At 50.7% G+C, this 25,898-nt stretch overlaps 2 protein-coding genes across 2 annotated transcripts; one reads left to right on the top strand and one right to left on the bottom strand.

Moving 5' to 3' along the window:
* Nucleotides 1–595: 595 nt before the first annotated feature.
* Nucleotides 596–23,813, bottom strand: LOC109770525 (BTB/POZ and MATH domain-containing protein 2-like). The gene is made up of 2 exons (XM_020329228.1): nucleotides 23,645–23,813; nucleotides 596–1,116 (listed from the first exon to the last, which is right to left on the bottom strand). The coding sequence occupies exons 1-2, from the start codon at nucleotides 23,811–23,813 to the stop codon at nucleotides 596–598; spliced, it is 690 nt and encodes a 229-aa protein (XP_020184817.1).
* A 352-nt stretch (nucleotides 23,814–24,165) lies between these two features.
* LOC141022994 (F-box protein SKIP23-like) lies at nucleotides 24,166–25,281 on the top strand. The gene has a single exon (XM_073499297.1). The coding sequence runs from the start codon at nucleotides 24,166–24,168 to the stop codon at nucleotides 25,279–25,281; it is 1,116 nt and encodes a 371-aa protein (XP_073355398.1).
* Nucleotides 25,282–25,898: the final 617 nt, after the last annotated feature.

The following is a 25,898-nucleotide window of genomic DNA, read 5'->3' as shown; positions in this document are numbered from 1 at the left end:
TGCTGGAGCGGCTCGCGCGCGCTAAATTTGCAGCGGCCGCTAGAGCAAACGGACCCGCCGTGCGAAAATAGACGATCCGCACGCTTTAAATGGGTTTTTAACGCGCCGTGCGTAGCGCGGCTGTTGGAGATGTCTCCGTAGCATAATAGACATATGAACTTTGTGAGGGAGAATATAGATAACTAGTATAGCCACCGTCCGAGTCGAGGGAACAATATACGACATGATTAATGCACGGAGAAATCCACCCACACAAAAAAATGCACGGAAAAATTCACCCACAAAGAAAATGCACGGAGAAATCCACTCGCAAAAAAGCGCACGGAGAAATATATGAGGGTACGACTAGCGAGTGAACTTGCACTGTGCTGCAATGCACATTGATGTTGACGCTTGCACCCGAATTAATAGACCATCCATTTCATGGAGAGACAATTTGCCCATGTGTTGGATCTTGTTGATTCATGAGCATATATGCAAATTACACGATGAGACAAAATCAAGACACGTAACTATATAGGATCACACACACACACACGCACACGCAATCTCTCTCATCTAGCTCTAAGGATCCATGCGTACCATATATAGAGTGCTATTTACGCTGGTTCGAAGCAAGCTTGGTAATGAGCTCGTTCAAAACAGAGGGATTAGTCCTGGTCAAATACTCCCAGATTTGTATTACGCTAGACATACTGGTGCCTTCCTTCATGGGGCCAAATAGTTGCGCCATGAAGACTGTTGATCGGGCAGCAAGCACACACCGGTGTGCAGCAAACATCTCGCCGCTGACGTCAAACATCACGTCGGCACCCACCTTGGTTTGAAGAAGATTGTTGAAATGCTGACATATATCATGAGAAAGGATGGCGGCAACCTCGGTGTTGCAAACGAGGACATCGCATCGGATGGTGAAACCATCACACTTCATATTACGTGATTGTTCAAGGACATCTTTCCTTGTGAACTTGTCGGTGCCCTGGGACGTCTCACTGCGGGAGAACCTGTAGGTCTTAGTTCCACGAATGTACACTGGCTTGTGCTTCTCGACCTGGTCGATGAAACTAAAACTGAACTTGGCCTCCACAGTCTCGTCTTCATCGTCGTCGTCCTCGTCTACGAGACGACAAAGGTAGAGAGGTATGAAGTCGGCACAGCTTGGCTTGTCACCGTTAGGAAAGCACCGGATGTACCGCTCATGATCTTTTTCACGAATACGCAAAGCTTGCGTGTCATTTTATTGATAGAAGGAGTAGAATGAGTACAGCAGGGATACAACACATTACACGAACGCAGACAGGCGCGAACATGATGCCTGGAGCAGAAATAGAAGGGATGCTCGGCCCGAACAAAGGAAAGAACGCAGCTAGACCAAACCTAACCCGAACCAAGAGACAATGCCGAACCAGCAATAAGCCTCAACATCACCAAACCAATGCCGGGGACACTGCTAGCGAGCAAGATAGCGCCTTCAAGAAGGAAGACGACGCCAAGACGTCTTCGCCATCCGGTCCGAAGCAGCCGGACCTAGGGTTTCCCCCGAGCTCGAAGAGGGGCGCAACTAAAGGCCATGGCAGCGCCTTCAAGAAGGAAAGACGACACCCGCGGGCGCTGAGGGAGTCCTGGATTAGGGGGTAATCGGACAGCCGGACTATATACTTTGGCCGGACTGTTGGACTATGAAGATACATGATTGAAGACTTCGTCCCGTGTCCGGATGGGACTCTCCTTTACGTGGAAGGCAAGCTTGGCAATTCGGATATGTAGATCTCCTCCCTTGTAACCGACTCTGTGTAACCCTAGCCCCCTCCGGTGTCTATATAAACCGGAGGGTTTAGTCCGTAGGACAAGAACAATCATAATCATAGGCTAGCTTCTAGAGTTTAGCCTCTACGATCTCGTGGTAGATCAACTCTTGTAATACTCATATCATCAAGATCAATCAAGCAGGAAGTAGGGTATTACCTCCATCGAGAGGGCCCGAACCTGGGTAAACATTGTGTCCCCCGCCTCCTGTTACCATCTGCCTTAGACGCACAGTTCGGGACCCCCTACCCGAGATCCGCCGGTTTTGACACCGACATTGGTGCTTTCATTGAGAGTTCCACTGTGCCGTCACGATAAGGCTTGATGGCTCGTCTTGTTATCAAGGACAACATTACCTCGGGGGGGAGCCCTGGCTGTAGGCCAAACTCTCCGATTAGGCGGCTTCGTCATGACCGCCCGTTCGGCCGTCGCGCCGACGATGACTTCTCGGGTCATCAAAAACAGCCTCCACATCGGCTCGGGATTCGCCGAGCAGATGGATCCAATGGAGCTCTCTTCCTTTAACGAGCTCTTGGATCGCATCGCCGCCCTGGGAGTCGCTACGGACTATGATCGGATCGGGCTTAAACCCGACCAAAGGGAGATTAACTCTCCGCCAGTCACCCATCAGATAGCGGTGGTGGAGGAGCAACCCAGCGATTCTTCCTCTATCTTGAGGACGAACTATGTCCGGATTCCCGAGCTCTCCGAGCCGGATACCCGTCTACGGGAGGACATGGCCCAAGGTTCGAACCTAGAATCGGACAGCGGGCCAGAAAAATTGGGCAACATCCCGGAGCCCGAACTGCCAAGCTCGGAAACTCCTCTGCCCCTGGGTCTCAGATCGGGTCAGGGTTTGGACCTAAATCTACCCACCCACCCAGACATAACACTACTGGAATCAGCTACTTTGCCATCTGCCAGCTCTTTGCCGTCACCTAGCAGACGGCAAAGAAGCTATTTGCCATCAGCTACCCAAAAGCTGACGGCAAAGAACTGGCTGATGGCAAAGAACTGGCTGATGGCAAAGACTTTCTTTGCCATCAGCCAGTTCTTTGCCGTCCGCTAGCTGACGGCAAAGAGGAAGGGGGTCCCACTGACGAGCTGCTTAAAAAAAACTTTACAGCCCCCCTCTTTGCCGTCTGCTAGCAGATGGCAAAGAGCAAAAAAGCGGACGGCAAAGATTTAACATATCTAACGGCCGCGCCCCACCCCGCCCTGTTTCTCTCCCTGCTCTTCACACGCACGCCGTCGCCCCCACCACTCGCCGCCGCCCGGTCGCCCTACCACCCCGCCGCCCCACCGGCCCCCCGCCCCGTCGCCACTGCCGCCCGGCGCCGTCGCCCCACCACCCGGCGCCCCACCGGCCCCCCGCCCCGTCGCCCCCGCCGCCCTACCGTCTCGGCGCCGCCGCGCCCCACCCCCCCCCCCCCCCCGCGCCCCACCGCCCCGGGCCCGGCGCCGCCGCCCCAGGCCGCCCGCCCCCCCCCCCTCCACCGGAAACCTCCTCCACCGGCCCTGCCCCAGGTGAGCTCTACCTCCTCTTTTTTCCTTTTTTTCTGTTTTTTAGTTTTAGGTTTATGTTTAGTTTAGATTTAGTTTTAGGTTTAGTTTTAGGTTTAGTTTTAGTTTAGTTTTAGGTTTAGATTTAGTTTTGTCCTTTTTTTCTGTTTTTTTAGTTTTAGGTTTATGTTTAGTTTAGATTTAGTTTTAGTTTTAGTTTTGTTTTTAGTTTTAGGTTTAGTTTTAGGTTTAGTTTTAGGTTTAGTTTTAGGTTTAGTTTAGTTTGAGGAAAGAAGAAGAAGAAGAAAAAAAGAGGAGAGGAGGAGAAGAAGAAGAGGAAAAAGGAAAGGAAGAAGAAGAAGAGGAGGAGGAGAAGAAAAAAGAAGAAGAGGAAGAAGAAGAAGAAGAAAAAAGAGGAGAGGAGGAGAAGAAGAAGAAGAGGAAAAAGGAAAGGAGGAAGAAGAAGAAGAAGAAGAAGAAGAAGAAGAAGAAGAAGAAGAAGAAGAAGGAAAAAAAGGAAGAAAAGGAAGAAAAGGAAGAAGAGGAAGAAGAGGAAAAGGAAAAAAGAGGAAAAAACCCCGACCCGACACGGCACCCCGACCCCGACCCGGCACCCCGACACGACACCCCGACCCCTAGACCCCGACCCCGACACCCCGACCCCGACCCCGACACCCCGACCCCGAGCCTGACCCGACACCCCGACCCCGACCCCGACCCGGCACCCCGACCCGACACCCCGACCCCGAGACCCCGACCCCGACCCCGACATGGCACCCCGACACCGACACGACACCCCGACCCCCGACACCTCCCGAAAAGGTGTTCTTTGGCCTTCCAGAGGCCGACGGGGTCATATATTTGTGAATTATTAGTTAGGTCATATATTTTTCGATTTTGTTATGAAAAACATCATATATAATTGTGTTGATCGGGTAGTTTTAAATGTGAGGTTGTTTCATCGCTGAGAGGTTTGGTGTTCGACGACCTCGCCGTGCGTTTGACGAGCTCTGCCCCTTCGTTCGTGGGTGAGCACAAATGACATGTCCTCCTCCCCCATTAATTATTTGATCTATTCCGATGAAACTTGATAGCTAGCTATATATGTGTCTTGAATCATCAGTATGCGTGACCAATATGTGTCTCCCGTTCGAAAGCGTCATAGTTATAAATATGCATGCATTTGCATATTTATAACCTTGATTCTTTCGAATTGTCCAACGCTATCCATGGACAGCCCGAGTATGTTTAGATTGGGTTCGTTTTCCCATATGCTTTGCTCCGGATCCGACGCATAAATTTCGTCAGTGCCTCCCCTGTTGTTCCCCGGGTACAAATCCTCTCTGTTTATTGCAGAGACGTGTATCAGGAGAACAGCGGGGAGGTGCTGCCGAAATTTTGCGTAGGATCCGGAGCATAGCATGGGAAAATGAACCCAATCTAAACATACTCGGGTGGGATTAGGACCTATCATTACCTATTAGAGTGTAGGTTGCATGGACGTAATAAAATTGACAAAGTAGATCAACTGATGAATATATACATGGTGAATTATATATATATATATTTGTTGTGTGTCTAGTAGCTCTGAAAGTCAAGATGAGTGATCGTGCGTGGATGTACACCGGTCACACTGGTCAGAACAAATGGAGCACTGAATGGTTCACAAAAACCAAGGGGTTTGTGCGAGCCGCATTTGCAAATGGCCAGAGGAAAACCTGGTGCCCCTGTTTACGGTGCGGCAATTGGGAAAAGAGGACAGAGGCTGAAATGGGCAAACACCTGCAGAAGAGTGGTTTTACGCCCGATTATACGGTGTGGACATTTCATGGTGAGTCTGCCCAACGTGACCGAGCTGAGGTGGATCGTCGTTGCACCGACGAGCATGGTACCGGGATGGAAAACATGGTGCAAGACTTCGATGATGCTCGGGATTCGGACGAGGAGATGGAGGAATCTGCAAAGGCCTTCAATGAAATGTTGGAGTCTTCAAAACGTCCGCTCCATGAGCACACTGAGCTTTGTCAGTTGGATGCCATCTCACAAGTAATGGCTCTGAAGGCTCAGTTCAACTTGGGCAGAGAATGCTACGATGCAATGATGACAGTATTTGGATGCTTTCTACCCAAAGGCCATGTAATGCCTGCAAACCTGTACCAGTCGGACAAAATCCTCCGTGCACTGAAGACGCCCTATGATAAGATACATGCCTGTGAGAAAGGATGTGTCTTGTTTAGGCTTGACTATGCGGACTTGAACTATTGTCCCATTTGCAAGTCTTCCAGGTATGTTGTGGTAGACAACGGTATAGGTGAGAAGACACAGACCAAAATCCCCGTTAGTGTTCTTCGGTATATGCCAATCGTACCAAGACTTCAACGTCTTTTCATGGTCGAAGAGACGGCCAGACAGATGACATGGCACAAAACGGGCAAAAGAACCGAACTAGATGCAGATGGGAATCTGATGATTGTACACACATCGGATGGTGTTGCGTGGAAAAAGTTTGATGAATTACATGGTGACAAAGCGGCAGATCCGAGGCATCCTCGAGTCGGCATCAGCACGGATGGGTTCAGTGTGTTTGGTATGACGGCAGCCCAATACAGTTGTTGGCCCGTATTTATCTTTCCACTCAATCTCCCCCCCCCCCCCCCCCGAACAGATTATGCAAAGAAAGAACATTTTCCTGACGTTGATAATTCCAGGGCCCAACTATCCGGGGGGAAATATGAATGTGTACATGCAGCCGCTTAAGGACGAATTGCAAGAAGCCTGGGATAATGGGTTCAAGACATACGACGCCTATAGCAAACGGAACTTCATAATGCGTGTCTGGTACATGTACTCGACGCATGACTTGCCGGCGTATGCGCTATTCGTTGGCTGGTGTGTGCATGGAAGGTTCCCGTGCCCCACATGCAAGGGAGCTCTTGAGTTTCGTTGGCTTCAGGCCGGTCGCAAGTTTTCTTGCTTCGACATGCATAGACAGTTCCTGAATCCTCGCCATAAGTTCAGGAAAGACAAGAAGAACTTCATCAGAGGTAGAGTTGTCAAAAACTCTGCACCACCTGCATTGACAGGCCAACAGATCCTGGATCAGTTAAACGCTCTCGAGCCAGATCCAGAGCGTCCAGGGTACTTCAAGGGGTATAATTCTAAGCACGCCTGGACTCACAAAACATGCTTATGGGATCTGCCTTACTTCAAAGACCTCCTTTGCCCACACAACATCGACGTGATGCACACTGAGAAGAATATCGCCGAGGCACTTTTTGGTACATTGTTCGGCATAGATGGGAAGTCAAAGGATAATACTAAGGCTAGAGTCGATCTGGAGGAGCTATGTGATAGGCCGTTACAAAACATGAAAGAACCGAAAGGAAAGCAGAACTGGACGAAGCCAAAGGCATGGTTCAATCTTGGAAGGCCAGCTATGAGGGAAATTATCTTGTGGATGAAAATGCAGTTGATGTTCCCCGATGGGTATGCAGCGAATCTAAAGAGGGGAGCCAGTCTTGATAAATTGAAGATATTTGGTCTCAAGAGTCATGATTGGCACATATGGATTGAGCGGGTAATGCCAGTGATGTTGCGTGGCTTCATCCCTGAGGATGAATGGCTAGTACTGGCAGAACTCAGCTATTTCTTCCGTGTTCTTTGTGCGAAAGAACTATCGCCTGGCGTGCTAGAAGAAATGGAAGAGTTGGCGCCGGAGTTGATCTGCAAGTTAGAGAAGATCTTTCCACCGGGCTTCTTTAATCCAATGCAACATTTGATTTTGCATCTCCCGACCGAGGCAAGATTGGGGGGGCCCGTGCAAAATCGTTTGTGCTACCCAACTGAGAGGATGCAGAAGACGCTTCGACAAAAATGTAAAAATAAACGTAGAATTGAAGCATCGATGGCTGAGGCATTCATCACTGAGGAGGCGGCAAACTTCGTGACAGCACACTACGAAGCCAAAAATCATCATTTGCATAATCTGAAGCCTCGGTACAATGCTGACGACCCTAAAAAGGGTGGATCCAACCTCAGCCTGTTCAAAGGGAATCTCGCACCAGCCAGTGTTTCAAATCCAGTATCTTTGGATAACGAAGAATGGCGGACCATTTCGTTGTATATCTTCAACAACCTGATAGAAGTGCGGCCGTACATCGAGTAAGTTCTCGGTACATTGTTTCGCAACTTCTATTTCCTTTGAACTGCTCTTATTCCTGGATATTTCATACAGTCGATACGTCGCCTTATTCTCGTATGGAGCGGTGATCCAAAAGGATTCTGTCGAAGAGTATGAGCTTCTCGCAAAGCAAGGAGGCGGCTATCCCAGTTTCATCTCTTGGTTCAAACAAGCGGTAATTTCTATTAGACAATTTCATTTCATTCGCTAATTTGTGCGTAATGCAACAATCCTTTCATATTAAACTTGTAGGCTAATTCAGAGTCTATGGACGCCGAATTGAGACAAGTCGCTAATGGTTTTGACTATAAGGTCCGTTCATTTGACAAATACGACATCAACGGGTATCGCTTTCGTACCTATGGCAAAGAGCTATCTATGGCCGACCGAAAGTCTACAAATTGTTGTGTATCTGCTATCGGCGAAGCAGGTACCGAGTATTATGGGAGAGTTGAAGCAATTTATGAACTTCTATTCTATGGTGAAAACCCACCGAATGTCGTAGTCTTCAAATGTTATTGGTTTCAGCCGAAGGAGAATAGAAGGACTCATGAACATATAGGGCTAGTTGAAATCAACCAAAGCACCCATTTAGATGTTCCTAATGTCTATATTACGGCTCAACAGGCGACCCATGTATTCTATCTACCGTGGGCCTGCCAAACTAATCCAAATCTGAAAGGTTGGGATGTCGTTTATGAAGTGCCGCCACGTGCTAGACTATCTCCCCCAAAGGAAGAGGATTATGAACCTCACATTAACCCAGACACATATGAAGGAGAATTCTTCCAAGAGACACGTCTTTCCAAAAAGCGTTTCAAGAACCGCTATACTTCACCCCAAAACATTGAAGTAGACAACGACAGTGAATCCGACATCACCCCAGAGGAGGAACAAGAAGAGCCGGAACAAGAAGAGGTTACTGCTGCGGATGACCTGTCAATGCTTGACCGATTACGTCAAGGTGGCCTTCCACATGTTGATGCCACTGAACCCTATGGGCCCATCATTGATTATAGTGATGATGATGATTATGCATTTATTGATGATACTGATCGAGATTATTAGTAGTGTGAGGTATTAAATTTTTTTATGTTGTACTTGATGATGATACACTTAAGTGATACACATATTATTATTCATGTCGGTCTTTTTTTTATGTTGTACTAATTTCGTTTACTGTTTGTCATGGCAGGGGTTGAAAGATGGTGGGCGCTGGTCGGGAGCGCGCCGAGGCCCCTTCTTCGTCGGCGCGTGGTGTGAGGTCTTCCATTCCACACGCACCTCTCCGCCGAGCGTTGCTGGACAGTATGGCGACACCGCCGGGCCCTTCTTCGTCGACCGCGGTGCCCAGCAGGGGACGGGGTAGGAAGAGAGGAGGTGGGGCACGTGGTCGCGGGATAGGACGTAGGGTGACTGCTACGGCGCCTTCCTCGCCGCCACCCCTAGCTGTTTCACCCGAGCACGTGACTGCTAGGGTGGACTCGTCCGAGGAGGAGGCTACACGGACTCCGGTCCACGAGCCTCCGGTCCACGGGTCTTGGGCCCACGAGCCTCGAGTCGACTGGCCTTCGGCCCACGAGAGTTCGGCCCACGAGACCCCGGAGGAGCACACGTCTGGATGGGGTACCTGGCCGGATCAGCCCGAGGAGCCGAGTGGCCATGCTGATGATGGCGGGGAGCCGACTGATATTGAGGAGGAGGGGGGCACCGTCTACCAGCGTGGTGCTACACGGCTCCTGTCCATGCCGGCGACCCGCGAGCAGAGGTGGTTGATTTTCCCTGATGGGGAGAGGTAAGTGCATTTAATATTTTTGTACCTTCTGCATTCACGTTTCTTCAAATAACTAATGCGTTGGCCTTGTCATGCTGCAGGGGTTGGGACCACCATCATAGTGTCCGCCGGCCCAACTCCGTCCTTGGAGTTCTTTGCCGGCAAAACTTCCCGGGGTTTGTCACGTTGCCTGGTGAGGGTCGGCTTCCAGAGCTTGGATTGAGCTGGGAGCACTACTTGGCTGCCCCGGCCCCGCCGGATGAGATTATCGACGGTGTCTTGTGCGACACGAGGGCAGACATGGTGATGAGAAAGTTCTGGGTAATTTCTCCTTTACACATTTAAAAATGTTTAACTAGCTAGTTATTAATTGTACTAATCAATATTGTCTCATTTGATTGCAGACATTCTACAGGTGTGAGGAGGGATACGAGGAGGACGCGGCACATGTTATCGAGAACGTCTGCAAGCGCCTACTACAGAACTTACGACACGAGGCTCGGGTGCAGGCTGTTGGAGACTACTATGCCTTGCGTGGTATCAAGAAGACCAAGCCGGCGTGCCGCGATAAGTTCCTGAGTAAGGAGCAGTACATGAAGGTAATTCTTAAGGCCTTCTACTTAAGTTCCTTCATTTAGTAGTTCTTAGCCGTAGCGCTCAAGTTTCTATTTGCTAACTTAGGCGCCTCCGAGATGGTGTGCGGATCGGATGGATTGTTGGGAGGTGTTGGTCAATGAGTGGTGCTCAAAAGAATGGCTAGCCCTCCACAACGAGGCCAAGGACAAACGTGCCCAAATGGAAGGTGTGCCACACCATCAAGGCAGCTCCAACTTATATCAGTTCGGGCGGAACTGGGTATGTGGTTTGCTTCATGATTCATGCAATTCATTCATCATGCTAGCTTGAGCCCTTTAATTACTAATTTACATTGTTTCTCTCTTTCAGGCACGCCACAATAAGGTGGATAAGGTGCCAAAGGTGTACGACCTGTATGCCATGGCCCACACTGCCTCTTTCAAGAAAGTCAAGGCATTCTCTCAGTCTGACCTCGATGATGCAAACAACTTCACCAACATCTCCTCCCACAACAAGCTCGTGAGATATAGAGATGAGGGGAAGGCGAGGAAAAGGGAGGACTTTAACCCGAGCCAGGGTCCCATTGATCCAGAGCTGGTGATGATATCTGGTGGCGGGAGGTCCCATGGCTCCATAGCCATTGGAGATGGACTTATCCATTGTCCTAGCACTCTCCCGGAGATCAAGGCGCGCCAGTCGAGCTCCGCTCCTGAGATAAGGCCTCGTGAACGTCCAGTCCAACTCGCCATCAATGTTAGTGATACGTACTCAGCTATCTTTCTCCATTACATTGTGTGCGCTTCCATCAATGATTACAAATGGTCATGTGAGTGGTGTTGCAGGCTGCTATACAGACTGAGAGAGATAGAACGGAGAAACTTCTGGCGGAGGCGGCGGAGAAGCAGCGGCAGTTGGAGGAGAGGATGACAAAGATGTTGGAGGAGGAGAGGGCACGGAATGACATGCAGGCAAGGGCCATGTACGAGCTCCTTGTGGTAAGTTTCTTCTGCAGATTAGCCAAAACATTCATGTAGTGTTTGTCTCATTACTAACTAGTATGACTGAGTCGTCAAAACCAAATGTGCAGTCTGCGTGCGAGAAGACCGGTCAGACCGCTCCGCCGATGCCAGTGATTGCTCCTGGGACCACGGTGAGTTTAATTTGAATGGACATTACTTACTAGTCTTAAAATTTGAGTGTCATCATGCTAACAAGACATTGGAAATGATCTTTGGTGCAGCGTAACTCCAGACAAGCATCGCACGATCCTTCTCCATCTACCGACACAAGCCAGCCCGCTCCTACACCTCCTGGATCATGGTAAGTTTATCTAGTGTTTTGCTTAACACATGCATAAAGACCTAGACTTAGCTTTATTTCCTCCAATGCTTACCATAATGACCTAGACTTAGCTTCTTCTCCTCCAAAATGACTTAATAAGCTTACTGACCTCCAAAACCATCCATTTTACCTGAGTTAGCTCTAAAACGATCTGTACTTAGCTTACTTATGTCAAAAATTGCATAATTAGCTTAGTTAGCTCATAAACGATCCATTTTACCTAAGTTAGCTCTAAAATGACCCATTTTACCTTGGTTACCTTATAAATGATCCAGTTCATCCAAGTTAGGTAAAAAATGACCATTTTACCTAGATTAGCTCCTAAATGATCCATTTTACCTACGTTAGCTTTAAAATGACCCATTTCACCTAGGTTAGCTCCAAAATGACCCATCTTACCTAGGTTATCTCATAAACGATCCATTTCAACTAATTTAGCTCATAAACGATCCATTTCACCAAGTTAGCTAAAAAACGATCCATTTCACCTAAATTAGCTCTTAAATGATCCATTTCACCTAAGTTAGCTCAAAAAGATCCATTTCAACTAAATTAGCTCGTAAATGATCCATTTCACCTAAGTTAGCTCAAAAACGATCCATTTCAACTAAGCTAGCTCATAAATGATCCATTTCACCTAAGTTAGCTAAAAAACGATCCATTTCACCTTAGTTACCTCAAAAACGATCCATTTGACCTTAGTTAGCTCATAAACGACCCATTTCAACTAAGTTAGCTCATAAATGATCCATTTCACCTTAGCTAGCTCATAGACGACCCATTTCAACTTAGTTAGCTCATATATGATCCATTTCACGTAAGTTAGCTCATAAATGACATACTCTTCTTGTTCTAGTCTTCTTCTTGTTCTACTCTTCTTGTTCTAGTCTTCTTCTTGTTCTACTCTTCTTGTTCTAGTCTTCTTATTCTAGTCACCTATTTCTAACTTTCTTATTTTGCCATTTTGCAGATTTCATTCACTTCATGGAAGCTACTCTTCTTGTTCTAGTCTTCTTGTTCTAGTCTTCTTGTTTATGTATGGATGGAACTTGTTTATGTATGAATTGATGGATGGAACTTGCTTATGTAATATGTATGGATGGAAGTTGCTTATGTATGAATGGATTGAACTTGCTTATGTATGAATGTATGGAACTTATGTGCTGGATATATGTGATATGAATGCCTGTGAAATATATCTATATATGTCATATATATTTGCTGTGAAAAATTGTTGGATTTAATAAAAAATAGAAAAAGAGCCAATATGCAGGCTCTTTGCCGTCTGCCACCGACGGCAACCGGCTCTTTGCCGTCTGCCACCGACGGCAACCGGCTCTTTGCCGTCAGCGGCGGACGGCAAAGGCCTGCCATGTAGTGACGTGTAGATGACATCATAAGGCGGACGGCAAAGACACTAGAAAGTTTGCCGTCTGCCGCAGAGGGCAAAGGCCTGCCGTTAGCCACTTAACGGACTGACAGCGCAATTATTGCCGTCCGCGGCAGACGGCAAAGGGCCTTTGTCGTCAGCCGCCCGGAAGCAGACGACAAAGTAGCTGTTTACCGTAGCCTACTTTGCCGGAGCCTTTTGCCGTCCGCGGCTGACGGCAAAGGCCTTTGCCGTCCACCGTTCATGCCTTTGCCGTCCGCCGTGGCAGACAGCAAAATAGCTGATTCCTGTAGTGTAAGTGATCTTTCCCACATTAGACAAGAGCCCCAAGAGACAGTACATCACTATTGGGCCAGATTCCTCCTTGTAATGAGCAAGGTCAAGGACTGTCGCGGGGAAGACGCAATTTCATTCTTTTGCAAAAATTGCACGGACAAGGGAATCATCAACGCCATAAGTCGCCGTGACATAGCACACTTTGCTGACTTGGCGGCCATAGTACGGAAGTACTGTGCGATGGAAAGCTCCTGGAAAACCCAAACAAAATTCTGGGATCCTCCGGCTCTCACTAAACCACCCGTCCGAACTAAAAGGATGTACTCTCGTAAGTCACCCGATCTAATTACAAAGAAATCAAAGCCCACTACAGGGCGCGGAACTGTATTGGAGGGATGGCTCAATGGGCCATGCAAAATTCACAGTACACCGGATACCATGCCAATACACAGCCTTAAAGCATGTTGGATACTCCGGCAGGTGGCCAAGAGCGGCAAGGATCTCCTCATCAACAATACCACAGAGCACCATCCCGTGGAAAATAACAATACAGTATTGACAGTCTTCGAGACTTTCGCCTCAAATAATAGGCACAAGCGAGCACTCCGCAGCCTCGCCGAAGTCTGCCATGTTGCAGCAATAAATCCATGGAACGATACGGCCATAACCTTCAATGCGAGTGACGAACCTCAATTCCGAACAGTCCGCGCACCAGCCGCTTTGGTCCTTAGTCCAATTATGGACGGCTTCCGGCTTACTAAAGTGCTCATGGACGGTGGCAGCGGATTAAACCTCATCTACGAGGAGACTCTTAACAAAATGGAAATAGACAAGAGCCGCATTGAGCAAAGCAGCACGACCTTCAGAGGAATCATCCCTAGTCGGGAGGCACGATGTGCGGGAAAAATCACACTAGATGTGGTATTCGGCACGCCGGAGAATTATAGGTCTGAAGAAATCACATTCCAAGTGGCCCCGTTCAGTAGCGGATACCACGCCCTTTTAGGGCGGAAGGCATTCACGATCTTCCAAGCTATACCCCATTACGGGTACATGAAGCTCAAAATGCCCGGGCCCAATGGAATCATCACTCTAGCTAGAGATCCGGACATAGCACTCCGCGCCGAAAATAAAACCGCCGCACTATCCCTTGAGGCGTTATCCGAAGCTCTCGCGGCCGAAGAACTAACTGCGCTGCGCTCCACAGTGGACAGGGACGACGTGATACTCGATAAAAGACCCAAGTCCACCTCTTTTAAACCAGCGGACGAAATAGTCAAATTCCAGGTCCACCCAACGGACCCTACAAAAATAGCATCCATCGGGGCACAGCTGAACCCCACAACAGACGCCGCACTGCGGGAGTTCTTGCGCGAGAATCGGGACATCTTCGCCTGGTATCCTTCAGACATGCCAGGAATCCCACGCAGGCTGGCCGAGCATAGCCTAAACATTCTAAAGGGATACAAGCCGATCAAGCAGACTCTTCGGCGTTTCTCAGAGCCTAAGCGACAAGCCATGGGAGAGGAGCTAGCCAAGTTACTCGAGGCCGGATTCATTAGAGAAATAAAACATCCGGACTGGCTAGCAAACCTGGTAATGGTACCAAAGAAGGAAAAATCCTGGCGCCTATGTGTCGATTTCAAGGACCTTAACAAGGCTTGCCCCAAGGATCCCTTCCCCCCCCCCCCCCCCCCGCATAGATCAAATAATCGACACTACCGCAGGACACGGCTCATTGTGTTTCCTCGACGCATACTCCGGATACCATCAAATCAAGATGGCGGAGTCCGATCAAGCCGCAACGGCATTCATCACTCCATACGGCCCCTTCTGTTTTAACACCATGCCTTTCGGGCTCAAAAACGCCGGTGCAACCTATCAACGCATGATTCAAACATGCCTGGAAACACAAATCGGCAAAAACAGTGGAGCATACGTAGACGATGTGGTCATTAAAACCAGACACGTCGAATCCTTAATAGATGACTTGAGGCTCACGTTCGACAATCTCCGAACATATGACATCAAGCTCAATCCGGAAAAATGTGTTTTCGGCGTGCCCGCCGGAAAGCTCTTGGGCTTCATCGTTTCCAATAGAGGAATTAAAGAAAATCCGGCTAAAGTCCGAGCTCTGTCATAGTTGGCTATCCCAACAGACCTCAAGCAAATCCAGAAACTAACTGGATGTGTGGCTGCCTTAAGCCGCTTTATCTCCCGATTGGGAGAAAAGGCACTACCTCTTTATCGCCTTCTTCGACGCACCGAACACTTCGAATGGACGGATGCGGCCACGGCCGGATTGGAAGAAATAAAAGCCGTCTTGGCCAGCAACCCAATCTTGGCCGCACCAAATATCGGCGAACCAATGCTGTTATATATAGCGGCAACACACCAAGTTGTAAGCGCAGTGCTCATCGTCGAACGAGAGACGGACGGACATAAGTTCCCGCTTCAAAAGCCGGTATACTACGTATCCACTGTCCTCATTCCATGCAAATCACGGTACCCACATTATCAAAAGATAGCATACGCGGTCTTCATGGCATCTCGGAAGCTATGACACTACTTTCAAGAGTGTTCAATTACGGTGGCTTCTGAAGTACCACTCAACGACATAATAAATAACCGCGATGCCACGGGCCGGATTGCTAAATGGGCTATTGAGCTCCTCCCGTTCGACATAACATACAAACCACGGCGAGCCATTAAGTCGCAAGTACTGGCTGATTTCGTCGCCGAATGGACAGAAGCCGAACTCCCTAAAGAGTACGGCGCGTACTCCAATTGGATCATGCACTTTGACGGCTCTAAGATGCTGGCTGGTCTGGGGGCAGGCGTCGTCCTGACCTCCCCCACCGGAGATACAGCCCAATACGTACTCCAAATATTATACATAGACTCCAACAATGCAGCAGAATATGAGGCCTTGTTGCATGGTCTCCGCATGGCAGTCTCCATGGGCATTCAACACCTAGAGGTGCGTGGGGATTCGAACCTTGCAATATCTCAAATAAATGGAGACTTTGACGCCAAGGACCCAAAAATGGCGGCTTACCGCAGCGCCGTCCTCAAAATGTCAACTCGGTTCGAGGGGCTCGAATTCCACCATGTGGTCCGAGAAAACAATCAAGCGGTGGATATCCTCGCCCGCATCGGCGCTAAGCGCGACCCGGTCCCACCTAATATCTTCTTGGAAAGGCTGTTTCAGCCATCCGTGGTGTGGGAAGGGGAGATCGGCAACAACAGTCCGGATCCGGTCACAACGCCCGATCCCGAACACTCTGACGTAATCGGAGGCTCTGCCACCGAAATAACACCTTCGGCCCACGTGATTATGGATGTCATCGCCCCGTGGACAGAACCCTTCTTGGCCTTCCTAACTAGGCAAGAACTCCCTGAGGACCCAAACGAGGCACGTTGCATTGTGCGGCGGTCTAAAGCCTACAAGGTCCACGCGGGAGAGCTTTATAAGAAAAGCGTTACCGGGGTACTTCAAAGGTGCATCTCCGAAGAGGAAGGACGGCAACTTTTGGCAGAAATTCATGCTGGACTCGGCGGCCATCACGCCGCAGCTCGGGCCCTTGTAAGCAAGGCCTTCCGTACAGGTTTTTACTGGCCGACGGCCCGAGCAGAAGCACAGGACCTCGTCCAACGTTGCGTCGGTTGCCAGCTTTTTGCAAACCAAAGCCATCTGCCACCTACTGCTCTCCGAACAATCCCCATTACTTGGCCCTTTGTGGTCTGGGGGCTTGATATGGCCAGACCCCTTAAAGGGGGAAGCCATAAGATAAAATACCTATTGGTCATGGTGGATAAATTCACCAAATGGATAGAAGCCAAACCAGTTAAAACGGCCGAGTCCGGACCAGTGATAGACTTCATATATGGGGTTGTACACCGTTACGGCGTCCCCTCACCGATAACGGCTCGAACTTCACAGCTGACGAGGTAAAAACTTGGTGCGGCAACATGGGCATTAAGCTCGATTATGCCTCCGTCTATCACCCCCCAAACAAACGGTCAAGTCGAACAAGCAAATGGTCTTATTATGAGCGGCATTAAACCCAGACTAGTGCGATCCTTGAAGAAATCAGATACACACTGGGTTGAGGAGCTCGACTCCGTACTATGGGGGCTGCGGACCACGCCGAATCGCACTACCGGATACACACCGTTTTTTATGGTGTACGGCGCAGAGGCGGTACTGCCCTGCGACATCATTCATGACTCACCTCGAGTGCGCATGTACGAAGAGAAAGAAGCCGAGCTTGATCGGCAGGACAGTTTAGATGCCCTGGAGGAGGAGCGTGACATTGCAAAACCCCGCTCCGTATTCTATCAGCAACAGGCTCGACGGTATCAAAGCAGAGAAGTACGGGCCAAAACTTATAACGTTGGCGAACTCGTTCTACGCCTACCAAAGAAGAAAAAGGACAAGCTCAAGCCCAAATGGGAAGGTCCCTTCATCATCGATAAAGTTCTCACCGGTGGAGCGTACCGTCTGCGTGATGCATCGGACAATCGACTCGAGCCAAACCCATGGAACGCGGCCAGACTCCAAAGATTCTACGCCTAGTGCCGGACTCTGTGTTCGTCTCCTTACCTCCGCCCTTTTTTATATATATCCGCTATCTGTCTTTCTTTCTTTCTTTCTTCCCTTTTTCTTCATGGCCTTAAAAGCTTAAAGTGTGTCTTGACTACACAATCTTGACGCGCCGTGCGTGCTCATTATACCTAGGGGCTTCTTACACAGAAGCTTAATATAATTATACTCCGGGCTTTATGCCCCTTGCACATGTGTTACTTTTCTACATGTACCTTTTCTTCGCCATTATATGCATCGATATGACTTAAGTTTTGGCCAAGCTGGGTTGCCTGGCTATTGTGTTTATGCCCTACGTCCCCGTTAATTCGGCTAGGGCATAAGGGGAGCACCTCTGCGATTGTTACTGCCGGGTCAGCTGGATGTGTACCTCAGACTGGGTGAAGCCGAAAGCTAGCGTTCTTAAGGGAATATTCGGTTGGGGAACAAAAGATGACTTTTACCTATTGCAATACATGCCCCCGGATGTTTATATCCTGCGTCTCTGTTCGCAGTTTGGACATGCACATTAATGCATGCGTACCCAGGGAAAGGAACCCTTAACGGAACTATTCTCCCTGGAAGATGTTTCTTACTATCCATGTAATATAACATAGCTAGTTGGGTACTTGTCTGTTCAAGCACTTATGACCCCTACGCCTGGTTTCCACGCGTACCCCGGTTTTTACATAACTGAGCGGGTATTCGGATACACTCTGGACTGTCGGGTCCGGAGGTCGGAGCGAAAAGGTCCGCCATGACAAATGATTTACAATCCGGCTAGAGACAAAATATGTCATTTGAAGTACACAGTCACTTAGCCTGACTAAATTCTTCTTCTATACCATCCAATAGGCTGTCTAGCCTACAATCCTGTTGGGAATACTTTGCGGCTAATTTTACCTGGTCATACACCAGACTAACGGGGATCTCTTTCCCACCAGACCCCACAGGCCCGACCTCGGCCATGTGGTTCGGGTCAGCCTTGGTATATCGTGTCTTCACCATGGCCCAGGCTTCCCTTGCGCCTTGTCGGCAGGCCGATATCTTCCATAATCGGAAGCGCCGCCGTGCTCCCTTGAGCATCTCTACGAGCTCCCTCATGCCTCCTGGCAGGGAGGCAGATGGCCACAAGGCCTGGGCAATGCCCTGCATCACCTACCAAACTTGTTCGTGCAGTTGTGAGAGCTCTTGCAGAAGATCGCCCGCAGATCCGGGCATCTCCTCTTCGGGACGACCCGTCAGCATACCTACAGATATAACTCTGTTAGTCGGTTTCTTCGCCGAACTCTATAAAAGTTCGTTCAAGCACTTACTAAAAATGCCACGTCGAAGCCTCTTATTCTCCTTTACGGAGTCAGCAAGCTGGGCCGGAACATCTTCAGTTCAACGCCCAGCCAGGTATTGGCATCTTGGAGATCGTTTTTCTCCCGCCTAACCCGCGTAAGCACGCGCTCGCCAGCCTCTAGCTGTCGTTGAGCATGTCGCTCATCCCCTCGAACGATCTTTGGATTCACTGCGGGATTATCTGCGGAATCTATTGTTAGATTCGCATGAATGCCGAATACTAACTGGTACATGTCATTTCATTCTTTTCGATCAAGACAAGTATTACCAGATGGGGCCTTCTTGGACTCCTCCATTCCGGCAACTGCGGCCCGTAGCTGGGCTTTGCACTCCTCCAGCTCTTGAGACAACTGGGTATTCTTCTCCGTCAGAACCTATGCATATAATGATCCTTAAATCAGTTGTGCCAACTGTTTCAAGTCTCAGGGGCTACTGATATACATAATTATCAGATTTTCTTACCCGTATATCCTTTACATACTGGTCCGTGGCTCTGGCAAGGCCATTTTCAGCAGCTCGGATGTACGCGTCTCCTGAGTTGAAGGCATCGAACGCCTCTTCGGAGAAACTAGGGTCGCGGAGTACGGTGCGGCGACGCTTGTGATTCATGGCGCTCTCCACTTCGGAATTCGTAGCGGACAGCCTATCCGCATCCTCCGTAGGAGGAAAATCCAGTGTTGTCCCCACGTTAGCATCTGCCCCTAAGTCCGGCTCTGTAGTCCGGCAGGTGGAGGCGTGGCCGGCAGGCTCTCCGGACACGGTCCGGCGAGCGTTTTTTCTGCCAGGAACCATGGACGTTATTATATTTTAAAGACGACGACCGCGGAGCAAGGTTTTTTCATACCTCTGTGACGGCGTCTCAGTCCTGACCACCTTCCTTTTAAGCCTACCCGGCTTCGGTGCCCCTTGTTGATGAGACACCGCGGGTTCGGCATGGCGCCCCAAGGGCCTTCCCTGTAAAACGCAATACGTGTGCGGTGGGTAAAGTGCAAAGAAGGGATCCTTCTCGGAAGTTGGGACTCCGGTTTTACTTACATGCGATGTAGGGAGCAGGCCAGGATAATCGGCTATGATGGCCACCAAGGCACCGTCGCAGCTTAACTGATAGAACGTCCTATCGACGAGCTCCACAAATATGTCCGGATCTTCTTTGAGTCCGGGGTCGAGGGCCCGGTCAGGGTCCTCTGGCTGTGGAGACGGGCTGTGGACCTCCCTCACTGCTTTTCACAGTTCCTGCTATGAAATAGCAAGGTAAATATTTATGATGAAGGATGCCGGAAGGTCTGGAGTAAAAGGTAGCAGCTCACCCAGTTCGGGGGGTTGTACATGGAGAATCCATCCCGTGGCTTAATGCGGATGAACTCCTCTTCCTCTCCTTTGTACAAATCGGACAATATTTTCGCTAGAGCAGCTGCGGAGTCCGGACCTTTACGACCGCAGCGGGTGGCATCGTCTTCTCCATTGAAGTGCCACATGGGTTGTCCCCGATATTGAAGTGGCTGCACCCCCCGCATTATACATATTGACATGACCTCAATTATGGTCAATCCTGATTTGGCCAGCGCTTTTATCCGGCCCATTAGGTAAAGGACCTCTCTGTTATCTTCCTCCCGGGGGCTCCGAGGGCGCCAGCTGCGGCATTTCTTCAAAGGGGCATTATTGAACTCAGGAAGGCCCATCCGAATAGGGTCCGGAAGGGGGACGTCCTCCATATAAAACCACTCTGAAGGCCAATCTTCGGATGTCTTCTTCGGAGTACCGGACAGGTATCCGGTCCCGGCGATGCGCCATATCTCGGCTCCGCCCACTTGATATATTGACCCCTCCTGTGTACGGGGTACGAGGCAGAATAGCCTCTGCCATAGCTCAAAATGAGCTTCGCAGCCCAGAAACAGCTCGCAAAGAGCGACGTAGCCCGCGATGTCTAATATGGAGGCGGGAGTAAAATTATGCAGCTGGAGGCCGTAGAACTCCAGGAGCCCGCGGAGGAACGGATGGATCGGAAATCCAAGTCCCCTTAATAAGTAAGGGGTGAGGCATACTCGCTCCCCCATGGATGGGTTCGGAAAGCTCTCCGCTTGCTCCCCGCCATTGTAAGTGGCTAGTCCGGCTCGGACGGGGACCATATACGCTGGAGGGAGAAACCCCTGGGTCTGTAACTCTACTAATTGGCTGTGGGGGACGGAACACTTCTTCCAATTACCTGGCTTAGTGCTACGGGAGCGAGAGGAGGACTTGCGATGGCCGGCCATGATGGGATGGGCTTTTCCGGGCGTGCTCCGACGGACACTCGCTGTGGGAGGATGGTGTGATCTGGATCTGGGGATCCCTGGCTCTTTAAATAGATGATTTGCTCACAGGATTAGGGTGGCAAGTGTAAAAATGCCCCGACTTCTCGCATTCGCTTGACACCTGGAAGATTGCCATTATTAGGCGCAGAAGCTGAGGAGTGCAACATTCATGGGAAGCCGGACACTACTCGACAGGTACTCAAGATTTGGAGAAGAACCCGCCTTGCAATTCCGAAGACAATCTGTGCGCCGGACTCATCGTCATTGAAGCCTGGTTCAGGGGCTACTGAGGGAGTCCTGGATTAGGGGGTACTCGGACAGCCGGACTATATACTTTGGCCGGACTGTTGGTCTATGAAGATACAAGATTGAAGACTTCGTCCCGTGTCCGAATGGGACTCTCCTTTGCGTGGAAGGCAAGCTTGGCAATTCGGATATGTAGTTCTCCTCCCTTGTAACCGACTCTGTGTAACCCTAGCCCCCTCCAGTGTCTATATAAACCGGAGGGTTTAGTCCGTAGGACAAGAACAATCATAATCATAGGCTAGCTTCTAGGGTTTAGCCTCTACGATCTCGTGGTAGATCAACTCTTGTAATACTCATATCATCAAGATCAATCAAGCAGGAAGTAGGGTATTACCTCCATCGAGAGGGCCCGAACCTGGGTAAACATTGTGTCCCCCGCCTCCTGTTACCATCCTCCTTAGACGCACAGTTCGGGACCCCCTACCCGAGATCTGCCGGTTTTGACACCGACAGGCGCCGGCACTGCCAGCACCAACAAGCAGAGCAGAGATTTCTCCCTGGCCAGAAGCTGAGCAATCCCATAGCCGCCGGGTATGGAGTCTTGGATGAGGAAGCCAACACTAGCCGGAACCACCAGGCTGGAAGGGGGTAGGTGGGGCTGCACCTGCCGTCGGAGGGTGGCACCGCCTCCGGACCCACGAGCATTGGATCTAGCAAAAGGAGGAGGCTTTGAGGCGTACAGGGTATGCTCGACGATGAGGCAGAGACCACCGCGAGGGGAGACGACGGCGACAGGCGACGACGACAAGTTGGGACTGGAGGGACGCAGATCCAAACTTCCGTGGCCGTAGCCGTCAGGACATCGACGAGCCAAGCAAGGTGGAAGGGATGCAGACGCTGGTCGCCGAGGCCGAGGCCGCCCGGCATAGAACGCCGGCAAGCCTAGGACACCGGAAAACGCAGGTACAAGGCCGCCAGGGCCGGAGCAGCGCCGGCAAGGACCCGTCACGGGGTGCCCCACGCCTGCCAATACCACCGAAGCCTCGCCACCGCCGCACGGAAGCTATCACCTTGGCTCGAGGGGGAGGAAGTGTCGTCGGGGAGGGGGCCTGCGCGAGGCAGGCCGTACGCATCCCGCAACCCGACGCAAGTCCCACGCCCAGCTGCAGCCAACAGCAGCACCAACGGCAGGCCGGTGGGAGGGGGGAGCTGCAGGGATGGCCAGGGTGCGGCGCATCCACCGCCGGACCGGCAGGGGTGGGGGCATCAACTGGAGGGGGTGGGCGTGGGGGCGCCCGCGACTGCCATGGATGGAACCTGGTGACGAGGGGGAGGCACGGCAAGCTTGAGCGGCACAGGGGCAGGCCGGCGAGTGGAGGCCGGATCCAGCCGCGCAGCACAGCCAGGGCGTACACGCAGCCCCGCCGGACCAGCAGACAGCCGTCGTGGGAGGTCGAGGCGCGGGGAGGTGATGGAGTGCGCGAGGAAGCCAGATCCGCCCCGCCGCCACCTTCATGGGGTCCGGCACGGCTTCGCCGGCCGGCCCTCCGGCGGCGGCGGCGCGAGGAAGGGGGGTGGAGTGCCCGCGAGTGGCGGCGGCTAGGGTTCCCCCCGTGTCGCCAGAGGAGGGCGACGCGGGGGGGGGGGGGGGGGGGGGTTGACCTCTGGCCCTTTCTTTAGCCTCCTTAACCAAAGGTTGCTATGCCTTGGAGGCTCATCTACCACTTGTTAGATTTAATCTTGATATTTTGTATCTGCATTTTAGTTCGGTTTCATTTATGCATGTAGTATAGATGGTCCAGGACATTGTTGGCAGATGAAACTTCACTCGAGCGTACAAGAGGTGTGATGCCAAGCTGGTCGTGCGACGCGGCCGGAGTGCAAGGCGTGAAGCCATGCAACAGCGACAGTACAGGAGGTGGAGGATAACCTGTGTGAACCAGTCCTGGAGCCGGTTGTTAAGTTAAGTAGCCAAGTAGATCAGGATTAGTAGTTGCTGCATGCACGTTGTGTTGGCCTGGTCATGAGGCCGTTGAGAGGAGGTTGCGCAAGGGCCAAGTATTGGCGTACATGCAGTTAGTGGGTGCATGGGTTAGTGGCCTTAGTTGCCGAGTATGGTGGCCAGGCTGTGTGTGTGCATGTCCTATTTAACTTGTAATCATGTTTGCTTTGCATCAAGAGAAATAGAGAGAAGAAAAAGTTGGGCTGTGACAGTCCGACGCCAAAACACATGTGTCTCCATCGTCTTGTGTGTGTGTTGTGAGAAGCAACCAAGAGAGAAGGTGAGGGGCTGAGAGAGTCAGCTCCAACACTCCTATGATGAAATGACGCGAGTTGATGCTCTGGCCGGTGGGTGTCGCTCTCTTGGTGGCGGTGTAGTCTTGGACCACGAGCAGGTGGTACCCATAGTCCGCGTTGGTGTCGGCCAACAACTCGGCGCAAGGGCACAGCTCGCCGGTGCCGGAGACGACAGACACACCGGTGAAGGACGCCGACATGGCGAGTCTGCGAGTTGAATCCGGCGAGACGCACAAGTAGACCCAACAAAGCGAAACAGGCCGCTGGATGGCCTCGCTGGCAAGCAAACTCACGTTCAATCTGGGCGGGGCTACATGTATATTTATAGATGAGAAACGGTGATTAATTCTAATTATAGTCCTAGCCGGACACTGTTTGAACCTCCCTCGGTAACGGAGAGAAAGAGGCAGAACCAAATTCAAATAGAAAGGGAAAAGACCGACCGTTTCTGTCTTGGACACGGGCACAGATGCACAATAAAAGCATACGTACCGCGTGGCCTGGACGTAGATTCAGCTGGAGATCAACCACATATAAATAGAGCAAGTAGCAATGTCAGACCAGCGGCGCACGCGCGCGAAGACCATGCCGGCGGCGTCCGTGTCCTGGTCGTCGCTGCCCCCCGACCTCGTCAGCTGCGTTGGGGAAATCCTCCTCTCTGCCGGTGACATCGACTCCTACATGACCTTCCGTGCCGCGTGTCGCAGCTGGCGTGCCGCCACGGATGATCCATGCGGCCTAAGCCGCCGCTTCCGTCCCCATAGATGGGTTATGCTCGACGATCTCTCCCGCCACGTCGACTCCCGCCTCTTTCTTAACCTCGACACCGGGCGCTTCCTACGGAAGAACGTGCCCCTCCTCAACGACGGTGCCTACACCTATGTCGGCGCGGCCGACGGTCTTATCCTCCTGAAAGTGGACACTGGGTATGGCTGCGACATATGCATCCTCAACCCCTTCACGGGTTCGACGCTCCGCTTCCCTTCAGGCCTTGCGTCTCGTCGCCAATGCTCCCGCGTCGCTGTGACCGCCGACGCGACGGCGCCACTCGTCTTTCTCTTTCTTGACTGTTTAGGCGGAGTGTGCTATGATCCGAGTAACCCTCTCCCCCGGTGGTTTAGTGCCGAACGCAGTCCGGTCAACATGCTCATTAACGTGTTGTCCTTCCAAGGCCGCGCATATATCGCCGATGCTGGTGGGTCAGTTAAGGTCGTGGGTTGCCCGAAGGGGCCGCATACCAACCTTGAGATCACTACCATCATCAAACACAATAGTGTAACAGAGCGAAGCTTCCTCGTGGATAACGTCGGGGAGCTATTGCTTGTAGGCAAGCTACCATCGATGCCAGGCCACCCACGGTACTCGCCGTTTGTAAGGCGCATGCACGTCTTCAGGCTTGACCTCGAGAGGAAAGCCTTGGAGCCGATCAAGAGCATCGGAAACCGTGCTATATTCCTTGGTCCCGGCCACTGTCTCTCCATCGACACTAACCATCTTCCTGCCATCGAAGCTAACTGCATCTACTACTACAATGTCAAGGAAAAAGACATTCAGATGTATTTGTACCACCTTGAGGACGGCAGCCGGGAGTTGCTCACATCTCCCCCTCTACACGGTCCCTCGAGTCTTGCGCAGATTATCCTAGAATACTGCAGGGGGAGATCATAAATTATGAGTGGCCTTGTCTTAAAAGACACAAAATGGTGACTTAGGTGACTATAAAAGATTAAGTGAGATTATATTTTGCTAGCGGACATGTGCAATGTTTGGACTACCCATCTCATGTCAATGTTCGATTCAGATTTAGTGTTTTACTACCGCTTGGAATAGTGGATAGCTATGTCAAAAGCAATCAACAACTAAAAAAAGATTTAGTGTTTTACCTTCAATTCCTATACAACTTTTTGTTGGCTTCAAACCTAATAGGGCTGAGCATGTACAATGTTTTTTTAAACTGCACCATGTACAATGTTATTATGTATTTTAACTATTGTTATCGGCTGTTATATGCATGGTGCTCTTTTTCTTGCTAGTTGACAAAGATTTTGTCATGCCGAGACTTGTTTCTTTTTTGCGGGAAACTTTTCATCTATTCATCTTTAATCATGAATCATGACAGTACAACGAATACCAAAAATAATAAAAATTACATGCAGATTTGTACACCACCTAGTGATGACTACAAGCACCGAAGCGAGCCGAAAGCGCACCACCACCATCGCCCTTCCCTCGCCGGAGCCGGAATCTTAGATTGAAAGGATCCAACCCTGAAGGCACAGGAACAA

This window comes from Aegilops tauschii, chromosome 5 (assembly GCF_002575655.3).
Source record: "Aegilops tauschii subsp. strangulata cultivar AL8/78 chromosome 5, Aet v6.0, whole genome shotgun sequence".
Taxonomy (NCBI): Eukaryota; Viridiplantae; Streptophyta; class Magnoliopsida; order Poales; family Poaceae; genus Aegilops; species Aegilops tauschii.
Note: the sequence above shows the minus strand (reverse complement) of the source record. Positions and strands in the feature narration are given on the sequence as shown.

Excerpts from the sequence above, each read along its gene's own strand:
- LOC141022994 (XM_073499297.1), top strand. The coding sequence starts at position 24,166 with ATGTCAGACCAGCGGCGCACGCGCGCGAAGACCATGCCGGCGGCGTCC.
- LOC109770525 (XM_020329228.1), bottom strand. The coding sequence starts at position 23,813 with ATGTCGGCGTCCTTCACCGGTGTGTCTGTCGTCTCCGGCACCGGCGAG. Across the intron at positions 1,117-23,644 it reads CGGCCAGAGCATCAACTCGC|ACGAGGACGACGACGATGAA; the intron begins GTCATTTCATCA and ends GTCGTCTCGTAG.